Source organism: Phocoena sinus, chromosome 5, assembly GCF_008692025.1.
Source record: "Phocoena sinus isolate mPhoSin1 chromosome 5, mPhoSin1.pri, whole genome shotgun sequence".
Lineage (NCBI taxonomy): Eukaryota > Metazoa > Chordata > Mammalia > Artiodactyla > Phocoenidae > Phocoena > Phocoena sinus.
In genome coordinates, this window is record NC_045767.1 from 34,204,316 (window position 1) to 34,222,348 (window position 18,033).

The 18,033-nt window shown below is 37.5% G+C and overlaps 1 protein-coding gene across 1 annotated transcript in view; it reads right to left on the reverse strand.

Moving 5' to 3' along the window:
* Positions 1-18,033, reverse strand: part of ARHGEF38 (Rho guanine nucleotide exchange factor 38) — a 156,610-nt gene that overhangs the window by 25,333 nt on the left and 113,244 nt on the right. The window contains exons 6-9 of the mRNA XM_032633281.1: positions 12,198-12,397; positions 9,212-9,345; positions 3,851-3,955; positions 1,614-1,736 (exon numbers count right to left, since the gene is read on the reverse strand). Coding sequence (XP_032489172.1) covers positions 1,614-1,736; positions 3,851-3,955; positions 9,212-9,345; positions 12,198-12,397 — 562 coding nt within the window. The remainder of the gene's footprint in view (positions 1-1,613; positions 1,737-3,850; positions 3,956-9,211; positions 9,346-12,197; positions 12,398-18,033) is intronic.

Genomic DNA, 18,033 nt, shown 5'->3' on the forward strand with positions numbered 1-18,033 from the left:
TTGGATCACCTTTACTGTCATTATTCTGAATTCTTTTTCAGGGAGACTGCCTATTTCCTCTTCATTTGTTAGGTCTGGTGGGTTTTTATCTTGCTCCTTCATTTGCTGTGTGTTTTTCTGTCTTCTCATTTTGCTTACGTTACTGTGTTTGGGGTCTCCTTTTTGCACACTGCAGGTTTGTAGTTGCCGTTGTTTTTGGTGTCTGTTCCCAGTGGCTAAAGTTGGTTCAGTGGGCTGTGTAGGCTCCCTGGTGGAGAGGACTAGTGCCTGTGTTCTGGTGGATGAGGCTGGATCTTGTCTTTCTGGTGGGCAGGTCCATGTCTGGTGGTGTGTTTTTGGGTGTCTGTGGACTTATTATTATTTTAGGCAGTCTGTCTGCTAATGGGTGGGGTTGTGTTCCTGTCTTACTAGTTGTTGGGCATAGGGTGTCCCACACTGTAGCTTGCTGATCGCTGAGTGAATTTGGGTGTTGGTGTTGAGATGGTGATCTCTGGGAGATTTTTGCCGTTTGATATTATGTGGAGCTGGGAGGTCTCTTGTGGACCAGTGTCCTGAAGTTGGCTTTCCCACCTCAGAGGCACAGCACTGACTCCTGCCTGCAGCACCAAGAGCCTTTCATCCACACGGCTTCTCAATTTGGGATGATTTGTTTTCTATTCAGGTATTCCACAGATTCAGGGTACATCAAGTTGATTGTGGAGATTTAATCCGCTGCTCCTGAGGCTGCTGGGAGAGATTTCCCTTTCTGTTCTTTGTTTGCACAGTTCCCAGGGCTCAGCTTTGGATTTGAACCTATGTTTCTTCATCTCCCTTGAAAGTCTTGTTTTCTTTTTCCATGGAGAGTGGCCCTTTCTCACATCCTTGTATGTGCAGAATTTTATCTACTGAACAAAAGGAACAGCTCATCCAGAGATCCAGGCAACTTCTGGGAAATAAGACTGCTGTAAATTCCCTCTTTCGGGCATGTCTATTTGTGTGTTAAGAACTTTCAGACTTTGAGCATTTTTTCCCCCTGGTCTGGGTTCTGAAACTGGCCGGAGTTGGAATGCAACCCAAGCATGTTTTTAATGATTCCCAATGTATGTTTTATGATTCTGTATATTTTACAGAACTCTTAGAAAACAAATATTTTACCACAGAACAGAAGATATATGACTCAAATAAAGCACTTTCTGAATAGGAAGGCCTTAATTTCCAGTGAATAATAAGTTAATAAAAGTCACATCCTCAGAAAGTATCTTTGGTCCTCATGTAAAAACTCTAGGCATTTCCAGAGACTCCTCTAAGAAAATCACATCTTTCTAACTTAATAAATCCCTGATACACCACATGCAGACTTAAACTAAATATTGATTTTAAAAGCTGCACAGACACTGACTACCCTAGAAACAGAGTCTGCAGCCCTCTTAAATTTTGATTATAGTAAAAGCCTCACTAATCCACTTCAAAATATTTAATGATAAAAAAATCTCCTGTTTAAATCTACTAATTTTAACATTAGTATTTGCTTTAGTGCATGTTTTATTTTTAACTTCAAAAAAGTAAATGAAAAGCAGCTTTTCTCTTAACCCTACTATTTCATTTGCATTCATCTGCGGGTATAAATAACTTACAAAGTCATCAGAGGGATTTGGGGCATTATTTGGAGCCTCTGAATAGCCCCTCTCATCCTCATCTTTGTTGTGTGAAATCTCTTGGAGCTCCATTACACTCTGCAGAGCTAAAGGCATGGCATCCTGAAACCCAAGAACAAAGTTACCAAAGGGCAAAGTTCTGAAGTCAGTACAATTAAATGTATCCTAAAAGTGTACTTCATCAACATAACTATTACCACTTAGAGAAAAAGAAAAAAAGGAAGGAAAAAATTTTATGCACACTTTGTACAATCAGGTTACCTATAACAATCTATTTCCTTATTTTTCCCCCATGTCACTTTCTCATACTGCTCCGTAGGTATGACACCCTCTTTTTTTTTTTAACATCTTTATTGAAGTATAATTGCTTTACAGTGGTGTGTTATTTTCTGCTGTATAACAAAGTGAATCAGCTATATGTATACATATATCGCCATATCCCCTCCCGCTTGCGTCTCCTTCCCACCCTCCCTATCCCACCCCTCTAGGTGTTCACAAAACACAGAGCTGATCTCGCCGTGTGATGCAGCTGCTTCCCACTTGCTATCTATTTCACATTTGGTAGTGTATATATGTAAATTATACCCTGTTACTTCGTCCCAGCTTACCCTTCCCCCTCCCCGTGTCCTCAAGTCTATTCTCTACGTCTGCATCTTTATTCCTGTCCTGTCCCTTGACACCCTCTTTTATTACGTGAAGTCCATCTTAAATTCCCTCTTTGGCCATTCTTCATCATTCAATTCTCACAGATCTCTTATTTTAAAAATCACTCTTGTTTTATGTCTTTAGTTTTCCTTAGTGAATTTAATCTTCTCTTTAAGAGAACATGCTCGTACTTTTTCTGAATCAATTAGTGGAAATGGAAGACTTTTCTGTAGATATTCCCAAGAGGCACTGACTTCTTGAAAAGTATATCAAGGACAGGGTTCTCACTGCCCTCTGGATGTTATAGCTATGTTTTTGTTTTCCTTTCACAGAAGGCAGTGCTTTAAGAAGAGATTAGCAAACCTGACTGCAAAATCAGGCTTTGCATCAGTTAATGAATAAGAAAAGAATGTGGCTTGTTGGTTATGTGACATAGAACCTTGTCTCCAAATCACTATGCCTGTCAACTTAATCTTCTGTTGGTGTGATAGTCTAACAAAGAATGCAAATATCTTCCAAAACAGACATCCAGAAGAAAAACTGGAAAATAGAAAGGAACAATTTTTTAACTAACTTACATGTAATTCTACTAACTTTCTATGTCTCATAGTCATGACCATTGTCAGGATGTTGTTAAAACACTATGTCCCCTTTATGAGATCCATCAGAAGAAACTCCTGACTGGTCTTTCTACTGAATATAATTATACTGTACTCCAGCTGGTTTGTCTAAGTCAGTGATTCTCAACAAGGGCAGGAAAACCTAGGAGACTGGAAATTTGTGGAGGTGTTTTTGTCTTCTACTCTGATTGTGTGGGGATATTTGCATACTGTGTTCATAATATTTTGTTAGAACATGTTTTCCTTTATATTGATTGTCTTTTATGTATACCTACCTACCCAAGGTTAAATTATCTATGAATTTCATTCAGAACTGTAAAGGGGGCATTACAAAACACTGGTTATAAAATAAATAGAGGTGTTTGGTTTGTCTTAGAATTGTGTGATCATATACCCCTTTTTGGGTTGGCTGCTAGGTAGCCTACAGCTAAATTTAAGATGCACATGTGGGTTTTTGTGGGTTTTAGGGCATTTATATTATGTACTTTTTACTTTTTAACTCCTCTAATTTTATGTTATGTCTCCTTTTGATTTTCTTTTTTCCTTCAGTGCTACTCTTAAATTTGTAAATATGTGTTTCAGGTACTGGAAAGAGATATGTTAGTATAATCAAACAAATCACATTTCTGCCTTGTCTGGCATTTTGCGTTAATTAACTCATCTCTTTTATAGAGAAAACATGCTGGTGGTCCAGCTCTACATGGCAACCATATGAACAAATGTCCCACCATATGGCAATTTGGATTGGGGGAAGGATGGAAGAGGTAAGGGAACAAAGAGCAAAACCCAAGTCCTTATATTAGCTTCCTTCACCAGCAGCTTGCAGCCTCCCAAATTTGATACAATAAGCGTCATCATATAAATGATGAACAGTCACATTTACTCTTCATAATAGCCAGAGACATCAAGACCTTTCTGTGGAAACATTGAAAACAGTTTTGTCTTACCCACCTGTACGTGTTGAAGACAGAATGAAATGTTCTTCACACAGTGCCTCACAGTCTTTTCTAAAGATCTAAATAGTTTTTCTTCTCTATTAAAGGTATTGTCTTTCACCTAAAATATAGATGAAATTATTTATTTTTATAACTCAAAGGAATCTGGTATTTAAAAATATTACAAACCATATTGGCCCAGCACATTACAAAAAACTCCTTGTTGAGATGAAAACTTTTCATGCTACGCTCTTTTATTTTAACGTCTTTATTGGAGTATAATTGCTTTACAATGGTGTGCTAAGTTTCTGCTTTATAACAAAGTGAATCAGCTATACATATACATATATCCCCATATCTCCTCCCTCTTGAGTCTCCCTCCCCCTCCCTATACCACCCGTCTAGGTGGTCACAAAGCACCCAGCTGATCTCCCTGTGCTCTGCAGCAGCTTCCCACTAGCTACCTATTTTACATTTGGTAGTGTATATATGTCCATGCCACTCTCTCACTTCATCCCCGCTTCCCCTTCCCCCTCCCCGTGTCCTCAAGTCCATTCTCTACATCTTACGCTAACTGTCTTAACACAGAACTTTCTGTGTTCAGCACGTGGCACAACTGATGTTCAAATAGTGTAACAAAACCGTATGGTGCCGCTTAATTTGCTGTTCAGTTTTCACATTGCTTCACCTATGTCACGGTAGCTGTGGAATGTAAAATTTTTCTCTGCAGTTTTTAATAGCATGTATTATGTGTGTACTCAAATGACCCTGCATTTGTGGCTCTATAAAATAATAAAATTAAAAATTAAAATAAAAATTTGATCTATTGATTAGAATTTATTGTTTTGCTGATATGACTCATCCCAATTTATTTCACAGTTGTTATTTAGAAAATATTCTTAGGGTCTTGGCTAAAGAAATATGATAATTATTTAGCAGCTCAAATTTGAAAGATGATGAAAAATCTTAACAAAAACTGTTCTGTTAGGAAAACTCTGCAGAGTTAAGATGGTGATCACATGTGTTCAGTTATTTTTTTGTTATCTTACATGTATACCTACTAGCATTCAGAAAAATATGCTTTTTTATATGCTTGTGGCAATTTCTAGGAAGACACATTATTCTATCAACGATGAGAAGTATTTCTTGGTGTTCAAAAAGGCTACAAGATATCAGAACCAGCTTTGTGTTGGCAAAATCTGTGTGAACACACACCTGTTTTGTGGAATATGTTGTGTATTCTTCAGTTTGGTACTGGCTAATAACTGTAGCTGTTCTCAGTTCCTACATTTGTTAATTTAAGGTGGTTGACCTTAGAACTGAATGCATAGAAAATGGTGACATTTTATTTTAGTAGTTTAAAACCTCTTAATATTATTTATCTAGAAAGCTTTTCATTAAATAGGCAGCATAGTTCTTTGTAATCCACCCAAAATTCATCACCCTCTGCCTTAGCATCTCCATGCTCTGACCCAGTTTGAGGCATATAGCAGTATGCTGGGCAGAGTTTTTAAAAAGCACTTTTCAAGGACCAGCTATTTTACTTTGTATATCTTGGCCGAGACCCTCATGATGCTAAAGTAAGAGGTTCAAGGATTACACGATGAAAAATACTGCCTAGCTCTACTTCTTTATTGCCAAGCCTTCTCTTGTTGCTTTATTTTGTTGGAATATGCTGCTGTCCCTTTTCTGCCCTGCAAAATCCTGTTTATTTTTTTTAAGGACTTGCTCAACTGTCACCCCTGCTACAAGTCCTTCCTCTAGTTCCTATTCTTTCCACTCCATAAAACTAATTGTACCCTCCTATGTGCTCTTACAACACTAATGATTTAAGTAATTTTCTCCACTGATGGACTGCAAACATTGGAGATGAAGTCTTTTTTCTTAATATAATAATCACTAACATTTATTAAACACTAACTATGTTCTGGACACTTGTGCTAAAGCCTGTCTTCCACTTTCTCATTTTAATTCTTATACAACCCTGTGGGTTAGATGCTATGATAAATCCCATTTTAGAGATAAAGAAACAGAAGTTCCAGGAGATGTGGCAGAGATTGTGAACATTCCTGTTATTGACCTTCTACCAATGGCACCTGCACCTCTAGTTTAAGATGGACGTGGCTGCCCTGCTAGAGACAACACTTTCCAGACTCCCTTGCAGCTGGCTCTGCCTTTGTAACTGGGTTTGGGCAAATAAGTTGTGAGTGAAAGTGATATGTTTCATTTCTGAATCTTGGCCTTAGAACATTTCCCTTGGGACTTTGAATGAAGACATGGCAGTGACCCAGCTTCAGTGAGGCAGATGAAGACCATATATTTAGGGAACATCGCAGTGCAAAACTGGGGAAAACTGGGTTCCTGAAAGATCCTGTGCAGCACAGCCCATCTGCACTATTTTAAGAGAGAGAAATAAATGACTATCTGACTTAAGCTGCTATGTTTTGGAATCTCTTTGTGACAGAAGCATGGCCTTTACCCTAACTAATACAGAAAGTTAAAGAAACTTACCCATGTTAATAGTTAGGTCCAGGATTCCAACCCAAACCATCTGAATTTAGAACCTCTCTGCATTTGCAATCTCTAACAGTGTCGAGTAAGAGTTCAATACATGTGTGATGAATGGAATAGAATCTTCCTCTTGGGTAATAGTTTTATACCCTAACTCCACCAAATATTTCACTTGAGCTGCTGACAAGTGCAAAATTGACTGATTTGAGATTTATCTTTTCTACAGTCCAGCCTATGCTGCTGATTTTCTGATTAACAGTGAAATGCTTCATTGCTGACAGGACATCCTCTCGAAAGATTAAGGGGAAAAATCTAATTAATATCCCTTCAGGCTACTTTAACTACAATTCACTTTTAGTTCACAATTGAAAAATATCAGAAGCTGATGATAAATACATTAAAGACGGTAACAGCTTCTACAAGAGCCTGCCCAGAATTAAGACCTGCCTATTGTTCCTCAGTAGTATTGTCTTGGGTCAGAAGCAACATCCCAAAGAGTAGGGGAGAATTGTTTAGACTACATTTACACATGCCCATGGAGGCTACAGTCTCTTCTTCGAATGAATTCCCAATTCAATTTTATTACTGTAGCCTTTAGTTGAAACGTCTGGATTTTCCTTTTCCTGATCTATGGCCACACACAATAAATGTCCCAAGCTTCCCACATTATAGTTCTACATTGAGAAGAGGAGCCTGGAGTTACCTCCTCTATGCAGTAGGCCCAGTGAGCCCCTAGAAGTATATCAACAAGTAAGTACAAGAATCATACAAGCCATGTGTTCTAAGAATAGCCATACTGGGTATGGTATGGTACAGACAGTACAGCCACAGGAGGAAAAGAGAGAAGCTTGGAAGAAATTTATTATTCTCACAGGTCCTAGATAGGGGGTCACTGCATGTCATGCAGGGCCACAGGGGAATCACTAAGTTCTGGTCATTTGGTAGAAAAGAGCTAGGGAAGAGTCAAGGCCAGAGCCTTTATTGGAGTTTCTGTGAGAAATCCCATAGAAAGAGCTGGGGCAGGGTAAAACGTTTAGGACGTTTGAATAATTCCAGCAGGCTTTGGGCTATGGAGGTAGTCTCTGGTTACCTGGTACCTGGCCTTGGCAGGATTTAGGGCAGGGAATATTGGCTTCACGTGTGAGAGTTAGCTAAGGAGTTGGTTGGGGCTATAGACCCAGGATTGGTTGGTTTGCAAATGAAAGAAGTGATTCCAGCTGAGTCCTTTGCCCTCTATAAGAGTGGGCTAGCCCACTCAAAGAAAGCGGCGTCTTTCTTTGGCCAGCAAGCTTTTTAAAGATGTCAATACATCATAAAATACAGAAAGTAGAAGATACGATTAATACACCATGCATAAAGAAGTTTTTATCCATGTGGGAAGTAAGAAGTCCGCACATTAAAAGGTAAATAACAATATTTTATATACAATATAAAATAATGATGATGATGATAGCCAATATACTGAATGCTTACACTGTGTTAAGTCCTTTCTTTATAAGCATCATTTCATTGAATCTTCACAACCACTTCATGTGTTAGGTCCTACTCTATATCCCAATTTACAGATGATTACCTTGAATTTAAGTTATGTGCCCAAAGACAAATATTTGTTAAGTGGCAGAAGTGAGATTCAAACCCCGATCTGAATGACTTCAGAAACTTTGCTCTTAATTTCTGTGATGACTCCTGCAAATATTAACAGTGCCAAGACTGAGATACACTAAGTGTGTTAGGCATTCAGAGGAGGAAGAGGCCACTTCTAGATTAGTGGTCCGAAAGCAGCAAAGACTTAATGAAAAGCAAAAAGACCACAGCAGCCAAAGGGCAAGGTAGATAGGAAGAGCTATCTAAAAGCAGAGCTGAACCAGTTGCTCTAGTTCAAAGTAAAAACCTTTGTTAGAGATGCTAACATAACAAAGGATGAAATCACACACGAGAAGGGGGGCAAAAGTACTATATAGTATCTTAAGAATTGTTCTGCTTACTTTTGGTTAGAAGCCCACTGTATTACCACCTCTGGGCCATGAATTACTAATTAATTAATTTGAGAATTACTATCTTGTGATTCTCAAAGTGTGTTCCATTGATCACTTATTTCCAGATCAATTAGCTTAAAAATACCCGTAGTCTTTGTAAAAATACAGACGTCTAGGTTGCACCTTTGAACAAGGTAGAACTCTGGAATGTCTTTTAGCAAGCTCCTCAGGTGATTCTTATACACATTAAAGTTGGAGAGCCTTTGTTAATCCATTCACTGTTTATTAGGGGTGAGATGAAAATGGCTCAAGCTAGACTAAACGGCTGACACCAAAGAGTTACCCAGTAATACAATGTGCACCTGGGGGTAGGGGAAGAGGAAAGTGGTAACAGGTAGGAAAAATCATGCCAAGGTATGCACCTAAACATTATTTTCATAGGTGAAATAAATATAAGATGACCATCAAGGGAACTAAAAGAAATGAGGCTTTTTACAAAGCAGAAATAAGACAGGGATGAAAGGAGGGCATTGCCTTGGGTGAGAGTATGTGCTAATTGATGGTGTCAGAACTCCTGGGGCATCCCTTGTTGATCCCTGTCCTTATGTCTTTACCTCTCCTTTGTCCTCTTCCTGAATGGAAGCACCACAGCTAAGACAGTGTCAGAACAACCCCCACTCAATATCCTGCAAAACGGAGGGGGAGGGGGGGGAAGGGGAGGGGGAGGGGAGGGGTTGGGGGAGGGGGAGAAAGGAACAGCATCGAGGGCAATTACCTCAATTCTCAGTGTGTTCTAGAAACAGCTCTGATAACGATAAAACAAAATCTCGCAAAAATGTCAGCATTCGTGTTCCCCAGGAAAATGTATGTGGCCCAAGAAGAAAAATTACCTGTGATTCTCCTCTGGTCAGAATCTTTAGATGATTTGTCACTCTTTTTGATTTCTTGCTAATTGAATGAATATTTAGTTTAGACAATTTATCTTTAAGTGATTCATCCTCATCATTCTTCTTGTATTTTAGAACTGAAACGGAAGAATGCAATAACATATCTGAACATGTGAGGCACAGAAAGTGTGTGTTCCATCCAAAGTATTCAAGATTAATATTTATATTTAACACTCTGTATGATTTTCGGACCTCTGGTACCGATGCAATATGCTCCAGCCCCTCTGCCCAGTCACAGCTCCAGACGCCCACCCCACTCACCTTCAGAAACTGTCCTAGGACTTGAGCTCCTCAAAGCCCAAGGTTCATTTACCTCACACATTAAAGAAATTCCTGATACTGGAAAAAACTCTCTCTTTTCAGACAATACACTTGTTATCTGGGGTCTCTAGAATGAAGCATCAAGACCTAACTAATGGAAAGACAACTGCAGCCAACATAAGAAGACCTCAGATCCAACCCAGACTGGTTTCTCCACTAGCTGAGAGATTTGGGGTAAGCTGAGTGACCTCTCTGAGGTGTACTTTTTTATCTTTAACATGATTTTTACCTCTCATATTCAAAATGTTAAATATTCTGAACATTCTGTTTTGGTAATGGTGTGGAGACAGGAGCATTCTTATACGCTGTTGACATGGATTAAATCAATATAGTTTTTGTAGAGAACAATTTGGCAAAGTCTTGTAAAAGTGAAAATATTTATAGTCTATGACCAGGAAGTCTGTGTAGAAAATCTGCTTTCCATAATGAGGCATACAAACTTTTGTTTGCTATAGCATTTTTTTCTAAGAACAGAATGTTGGAAACAATCTAAAAGTTTACTCATAGAGGTATGGTTTAATAAATTATGATATACTCATGAATGGGATACTATGGAACCATGAAAAAGAAGACCATATTAACCTGAAGAATGTTCATGATATAAAATTAAGTTTTTAAAAAGCCCCAGCAAACTGTAGTACCATTTGCAAAAGGAAGGAAAGAAGGAAAAAGAAGAAAAAAATAGAAAAAAAGACATAGAAATTCTGAAAAGAACTTACTAAAATGTTAGCTATGTAAACTGGAATCATAAGAGTAGAAAAATTTTCCTCTTTAAAACTTTGAAATTTTGAGTTTAAGCAAACAGAAAAGTTAAAACATTATTACAGCTATTGTCCATCTCCCAGCTTAGTCAAATCTTAACATTTTGCCTTGTTTCCAATCTTTTTATTTAAAAAAATCACATAACAATTGAAACTTCTCTGAGCCCCATCTTTGATCCCTAAAGGGATCTGTGATCCAAAGTTATGGGGTTTATTATATCCGTATCTATTTTCACGTCTTTACTTTGTAGGTATGTAGTCATACGGTGTATAGTATTATTTTCAATCCTTATTAAAATGGTACCATATTGCATTCATTCTTCTGTCACTTGCTAATTTACTTTTTAAAAAACTCAACATTGTGTTTTTGAGATCTGTCTAATTGATACATGTACTTTAATTAATTTTATGTTTTCTTGGTATCATAGTATATGAAACACAGTGTATCCATTATCTAGATTAATATGCAAGCCACTGTCTATTTCTTTGTTTTCTTGTTTCTTTTTTTGTTTTCCTTTTTTATCTTTTGCTATTATGAACAATGCTAGTTACTAGTATACCTCTCCACGAGCATATGAGCCAGTTTCTCAAATATCTAGAATCTGATTTTCTGTATCTTGGGTATGTGTACCTTCAATTTAATAGGTATTTTCAAATTATTCTCCGAAGTGGTGATTCTAATTTACATTCTCACCTGCAAACTGAGATTCAGCACTTAACATTATCCACTAAAAATCTTATTGCCAATCTGGCAGGCTGGGAACACTTTGTCATTGTGATTTTAATTTGCATTTCCCTGATTATTAGTGAATCTTAGCATTTAAAAACTTACTGGTCTTTTTGTGAATTGCTCATTTTTATTATTAAGCTTTTTTGTATTAGAATGTTTTTACTGACTTAATATCAATAATTATATATTCTAGATAGTAATCCTTTGTCTACGGGCTATCTTTTCATTTTGTTTACGGTGTCTTTCACTCTACAACTTTCACTTTTCTTTATAGTTACACTTTATTAATGCAAATATATACAATTTTTAAAATAAAACATTAGAAAATACAAACAATAAAAATAAATGAAGTGGTTCGTTCAATTAGCTCCACAGTCCTACCATTGCTTTTACTGTTTAATTGAGATTTAATGTTAGAGGTACAAAGCCAATCAAGAACTTATGGACACAGATCACACTGAGAGAGGACCCATGGTCTATCCCAATGCACTACTACATCTGAGATGATAGGAACCATCTAATTGTGCCTCCTATTTTGAAACCTACATTCTACTTTAGAGGTGAACTTTACACCTTAGCTAACAAATAGTTAACAATAATTTGTTAATTTGAGAAAGAAATATACTTTCTCCCTTCAGTGGAGCAATTAATTGCCAAAAAATACCCATTCTTTGTGTTCCAGAACCAAATAAGCCTGATGTGTTAGCTGGGCCATCTTACCTGTATCTGCCCTTCTCACCACCCTTTTTCAGCTCTAGCTTTTCACTGCTCCCAGCTACCAGGCCATGCCTCCTTCCTACCATGCATAATGCCAAGAACAGAAGGATCATATGCTATGGGTGTCTTCAGCCCACAGTATGTCATCGGGCATGCAGTGGTCAAAAGAGGTTGAGTATAGGGCTGTTCAATAAAAAGTTGTCAGTCTTTTGCCTCATGATCTTCTCCTGAAGCTAGCTGGCAAGGCAAAACCATCCTCTCCTCCCTAGCCTCTAACTTTAAATATCAAATGATCATTATCACTGCAACTGCTGTAACTACTGAGACATTCTGACTCTCCAAAACATGACCAGAATATTCCAACACTGGAAAACCCCCAATTGATCATATCTCCTCTTACCTAAATCCTTCCGTCTTTTAAGTTCATTGATGTTTACATTAATATCTTTCACTGCAGCAAAGGCATCCTCCAGTGCTCTAAAGTCTGGGTGAGAGGGAGGGGTGGAATTCCGGAGTTCACAGAGTAATAGGGGGTACTTCATCACTCTCTGAATTGGTTTGATCATCAAAGAGCCCATGTCCAGTAAGTTTGGTTTGCCTCTGCAATAGAGATAAATTAATACCTGTTTCACAAACATTTGTCTTATTATCTCCTTTTTATTTTTGTGATTTTAATTTTTTTTTATGATGAATCCTGAAACTTTTTTTCACCCTTTTCCCCTTCCATTTGGCTATGTTCAGTTTCTAAATGAAAGCAAGGACAATGGATGGCAAAAAGAAGCAAGGCTGAAAGATCCTACTACTAAACAAAGCTTAAAAGAAAATAAGTATATTTGTTCACCTGAAAGAACTCAAAGCATGTTTTCCAACCATGTTCCACTTACAGTTTTTTTAATAATAGGGGGAAACAATTCTAGACTGCATTTCCCATGACAACGAATAAAAATGCATTTTCCTGATGGTATTTTTGTGATTATTAAGTGAGGAGAATAAGTTCATCATTTAAAAATCTAAACATAATTTGTCCTCTTTCTTCCACCAAATTAAGAAATTGAATTTATAGTGTTTCAGAGGTTCTATCACACTCCCCCAAAGAGATTTATAATAAATGCAACATTCCCTAGATATTGTTAATATCATCACTATCACTAATCATTGCTATTACGCAATGACTTTCCATGACTTTCCATGTGGAATTCTTCTTATCCCACCGATCTTCAAATGGCTACACAAAAGTGAGCACTCACCCCTGACTCTTCCTTTCGGAGCTTATGAGATGAGACTAGAGCCATTCCAACTGGCCAAGTAGTTCACAGGAAATGAAAAATCTACCAGCTTGGTCATGCCGTTGTCCAACCCACTGTATTCAATTCATTCAGCCAGAAAGCAGTGATGTCTAATAGCCTCTTTATGCAAGAGGCAAATAAAGAGATACTGTAAATGGAACATGGATGAAAATCGTGTTTTGAGTCCCTTCTGATACACGGATACACTCATTTGTTTTCCTTTAGGTTTTTATTTAGAAGAGAGAATATAGACACTGTTTTCAAATCCTGATGGGTGGATTTTTCATTCTTCAATTATTAAGTTTCAAGTACTATATGGGACGACAACAGACCACATAATTGAAATGGTGAAACGGATCTAAAAAGCATTGAACAACATTATCTGAAGGCACCCTAGAGAGCATCTGTTTGAACTCTTCATTTGATAAATGAGAAACTAAGGAACTTTGATTATCACATGTAAGTGCACACATGCAGACACACACACACACACACACCAGTCACTCTGTCATATGTCCCCATTTTATTTTCATTATAGCACTTATCATTATCTGGAATCATCCTTTTTCTTTATTTACCAGTTTATATTCAATTTCTCTGTCACCACTATATCTCCAGCATGACAAATAGTATTCCCTCAATGAATATTTGTAAACTGAAGCGACAGATTTCTCATATTTTCTGTAATGTGCTGTTATTTTACATTCCACATTTTTTGTTTTTAATTGCACAATGGGCTTTCCTGGTGGCGCAGTGGTTTAGAGTCCGCCTGCCGATGCAGGGGACACGGGTTCGTGCCCTGGTCCGGGGAGATCCCACATGCCGAGGAGCGGCTGGGCCCGTGAGCCATGGCCGCTGAGCCTGTGCGTCCGGAGCCTGTGCTCCACAACGGGAGAGGACACAACAGTGAGAGGCCCGCGTACTGCAAAAAAAAAAAAAAAAAATTTGCACAATGGTGCTGAATTTTATTCCTATGTTGAGAAAATGATTATACTGTAATAGAGACAAAGACTGAATCAAACCAAAAGGCAACATTTTTCAAAGGAAAATCAAAGTAAATGATAAAGGTTTGTGAGGGAGTAAAGAGTTGCTTTTATTTTAAGTTAAAAAAATTTATTGAAGAATAGTTGATTTACAGTGTTGTGCTAATTTCTGCTGTACAGCAAAGTGACTCAGTTATACGTATTCTTTTCCATTATGGTTTATCACAGGACATTGAATATAGTTCCCTGTGCTAAACAGTAGGACCTTGTTATTTATCCATCCTATATATAATAGTTTGCCTCTGCTAATCTCAAACTCCCAATCCTTCCCTTTCCCTACTCTCCTCCCCCTTGATAACCACAAGTCTGTTCTCTATGTCTGTGATTCTGTTTCTCTTTCATAGATATGTTCATTTGTGCCGTATTTTAGATTCCACATATAAGTGATATCATGTGGTAATTGTCTTTGTGTTTCTGACTTACTTCACTTAGTATGATAATCTCTAATTGCATCCATGTTGCTGCAAATGGCATTATTTCATTCTATTTTATGGCTGAGTAATATTTCATTGTATTCCATATATACCATATATATTCCATGTATACGGTATCTTCTTTGTCTATTTGTATATTGATGGACATTTATGTTTCCATGTCTTCACTATTGTAAATAGTGCTGCTATGAACATAGGGGTGCATGTATCTTTTCAAATTATAGTTTTGTCTGAATATATGTCCATGAAGGAGAGTGCTGGATCACATAGTAGTTCTATTTTTAGTTTTTTGAGGAACGTCCATACTGTTTTCCATAGTGGCTGCACCAATTTACATCCTCAGCAACAGTGTAAGAGGGTTCCCTTTTCTCCACACCCTCTCCAGCATTTATTATTAGTAGACTTTTTAATCATGGCCATTCTGACTGGTGTGAGGTGGTACCTCATTGTAGTTTTGATTTGCATTTCTCTAATGATTAGTGATGTTGAGCATCTTTTCATATGTCTATTGGCCATCTGTATGTCTTCTTTGGAGAAATGTCTATTTAGGTCTTTTGCCCATTTTTCGATTGGGTTGTTTGTTTGTTGTTTTTTCTTATTGAATTGTATGACCTGTTTGTATATTTTAGAAATTAATCCCTTGTCAGTTGCATCATTTGTAAATATTTTCTCCCAGTCCATAGGTTGTCTTTTTGTCTTGTTTATGATTTCCTTTGCTGTGCAAAAGCTTATAATTTTGATTAGGTCCCATTTGTTTATTTTTGCTTTTATTTCTATTGCATTGGGAGATTGACCTAAGAAAACATTGGTATTATTTATGTCAGAGAACATTTTGACTATGTTCTCTTATAGGAGTTCTATGGTGTCATGTCTTATACGTAAGTCTTTAAGCCATTTTGAGTTTATTTTTGTGTATGGCCTTAGGGTGTGTTCTAACATCATTGATTTACATGCAGCTGTCCAACTTTCCCAACACCACTTGCTGAAGAGACTCTCTTTTCTCCATTGTATATTCTTGCCTCCTTTGTCAAAAAAGAGTTGCTTCGATAGACTTTATCTTGTACTTCCTACCCATTTGCACCAAATCTACTAAGGAAGGGGGAAGGGAAATAAGGAGACAGGGTGACAAAGGGGAAATGAGGGAGAGAGGGAGACAGATATTACTGGTTTCCAAGAAGACTGGGTGAAGTGGTTGGGAAAAAATGTAAATCTATTATGAATACTGAAAATATAATGACTAAAAACATATTTTCTCACTGATGGTATATCAGTAGTCAAACCTTTGGATACGACGGACAACATCTTTCTATATCTTAAACATAAATTCTTCAATAATTTAGACACTTAAGTAGAAATAATTCCTTAAATAAGAACAAGTCAGGAATATGGAAGGTATTAACTTGATTAGAAGAAATCATTATCCTTATGAATAAGATCAGATTTCTTCTGAGTTTTCCTTTTTACTATCACCAAATATCAGTTTATTTAGTCTTATAAAAATCACTGAAAATATCATCAAAATATAGATGTAATCACACAATTCAATCAAACAAACCTCAATTTTAATAAGATAGCTTATCCGTGTGGCCTATTGTTACATACATATTGAAAAAATTTTAATTACAAAAAAAAATGCCCAGATATATTAAAGAATATACTTGTATCTTTGAGCTGCTCTCCTTTCTTGCTTATCAGGATCCATCAAAAAACCAACCTAGGGGCTTCCCTGGTGGCACAGTGGTTGAGAGTCCACCTGCCAATGCAGGGGACACGGGTTCATGCCCCGGTCCTGGAGGATCCCACATGCAGTGGAGCGGCTGGGCCCGTGGGCCATGGCCGCTGAGCCTGCGTGTCCGGAGCCTGTGCTCCGCAATGGGAGAGGCCACAACAGTGAGAGGCCTGCGTACTGCAAAAAACCCCAAAAAACCAACCAACCAAACAAAAAAAAACCAACCTAGAAAACATAGGCAGAACACTCTATGACATAAATCACAGCCAGATCCTTTTTGACCCACCTCCTAGAGAAATGGAAATAAAAACAAAAATAAACAAATGGGACCTAATGAAACTTCAAAGCTTTTGCACAACAAAGGAAACCATAAACAAGACCAAAAGACAACCCTCAGAATGAGAGAAACTATTTGCAAATGAAGCAACTGACAAAGGATTAATCTTCAAAATATACAAGCAGCTCATGCAGCTCAATATCAAAGAAACAACCCAATCCAAAAATGGGCAGAAGACCTAAACAGACATTTCTCCAAAGAAGATATACAGATTGCCAACAAACACATGAAAGGATACTCAACATCACTAATTATTAGAGAACTGCAAATCAAAACTACAATGAGGTATCAGCTCACACCAGTCAGAATGGCCATCATCAAAAAATCTACAAACAATAAATGCTAGAGAGGGTGTGGAGAAAAGGGAACCCTCTTGCACTGTTGGTTGGAATGTAAATTGATACAACCACTATGGAGAACAATATGGAGGTTCCTTAAAAAACTAAAAATAGAATTACCATATGACCCAGCAATCCCACTACTGTGCATATACCTTGAGAAAACCATAATTCAAAAAGAGTCATGTACCAAAATGTTCATTGCATCACCATTTACAATAGCCAGGACAGGGAAGCAACCTAAGTGTCCATCGACAGATGAATGGATAAAGAAGATGTGGCATGTATATACAATGGAATAGTACTCAGCCATAAAAAAAAATGAAATTGAATTATTTGTAGTGAGGTGGATGGACCTAGAGTGAAGTAAGTCTGAAACAGAAAAACAAATACTGTATGCTAACACATATAAATGGAATCTAAAGAAAATAAAAAGTTCTGATGAACCTAGGGACAGGACAGGAATAAAGACACAGACGTAGAGAATGGACTTAAGGATATGGGGAGGGGGAAGGGTAAGCTGGGACAAAGTGAGAGAGTGGCATGGACATATATACACTACCAAATGTGAAATAGATAGCTAGTAGGAAGCACCTGCATGGTACAGGGAGATCAGCTCGGTGCTTTGCAACCACCTAGAGGGGTGGGATAGGGAGGGTGGGAGGGAGATGCAAGAGGCAGGGGATATGGGGATATACATATGTATATAGCTGATTCACTTTGTCATACAGCAGAAACTATCACAACACTGTAAAGCAATTATACTCCAATAAAGATATTAAAAAAAAAAAAACCTAGACCTTTTAGTTCTGTCCAGATCTTATCATTACTTCTTTTTCTATCACTCTTTGGCATCAAAGTTCTATTCTCTCCCTTTTACGTTTCAAATGACAATAATAACAATAACAAATGATGACTGTTTCTCTTAAAAGCATCACAGATGCGAATATTAAAAAAGCTTTTCTCAAAAAAGAGAAATCTCCCAGACACCTTTGTCTTCAGATAAGCACGGTGGACAGTTGCCCAAGTGATGAGCAATGATGTTCTGACATCTACATCACACAGACAA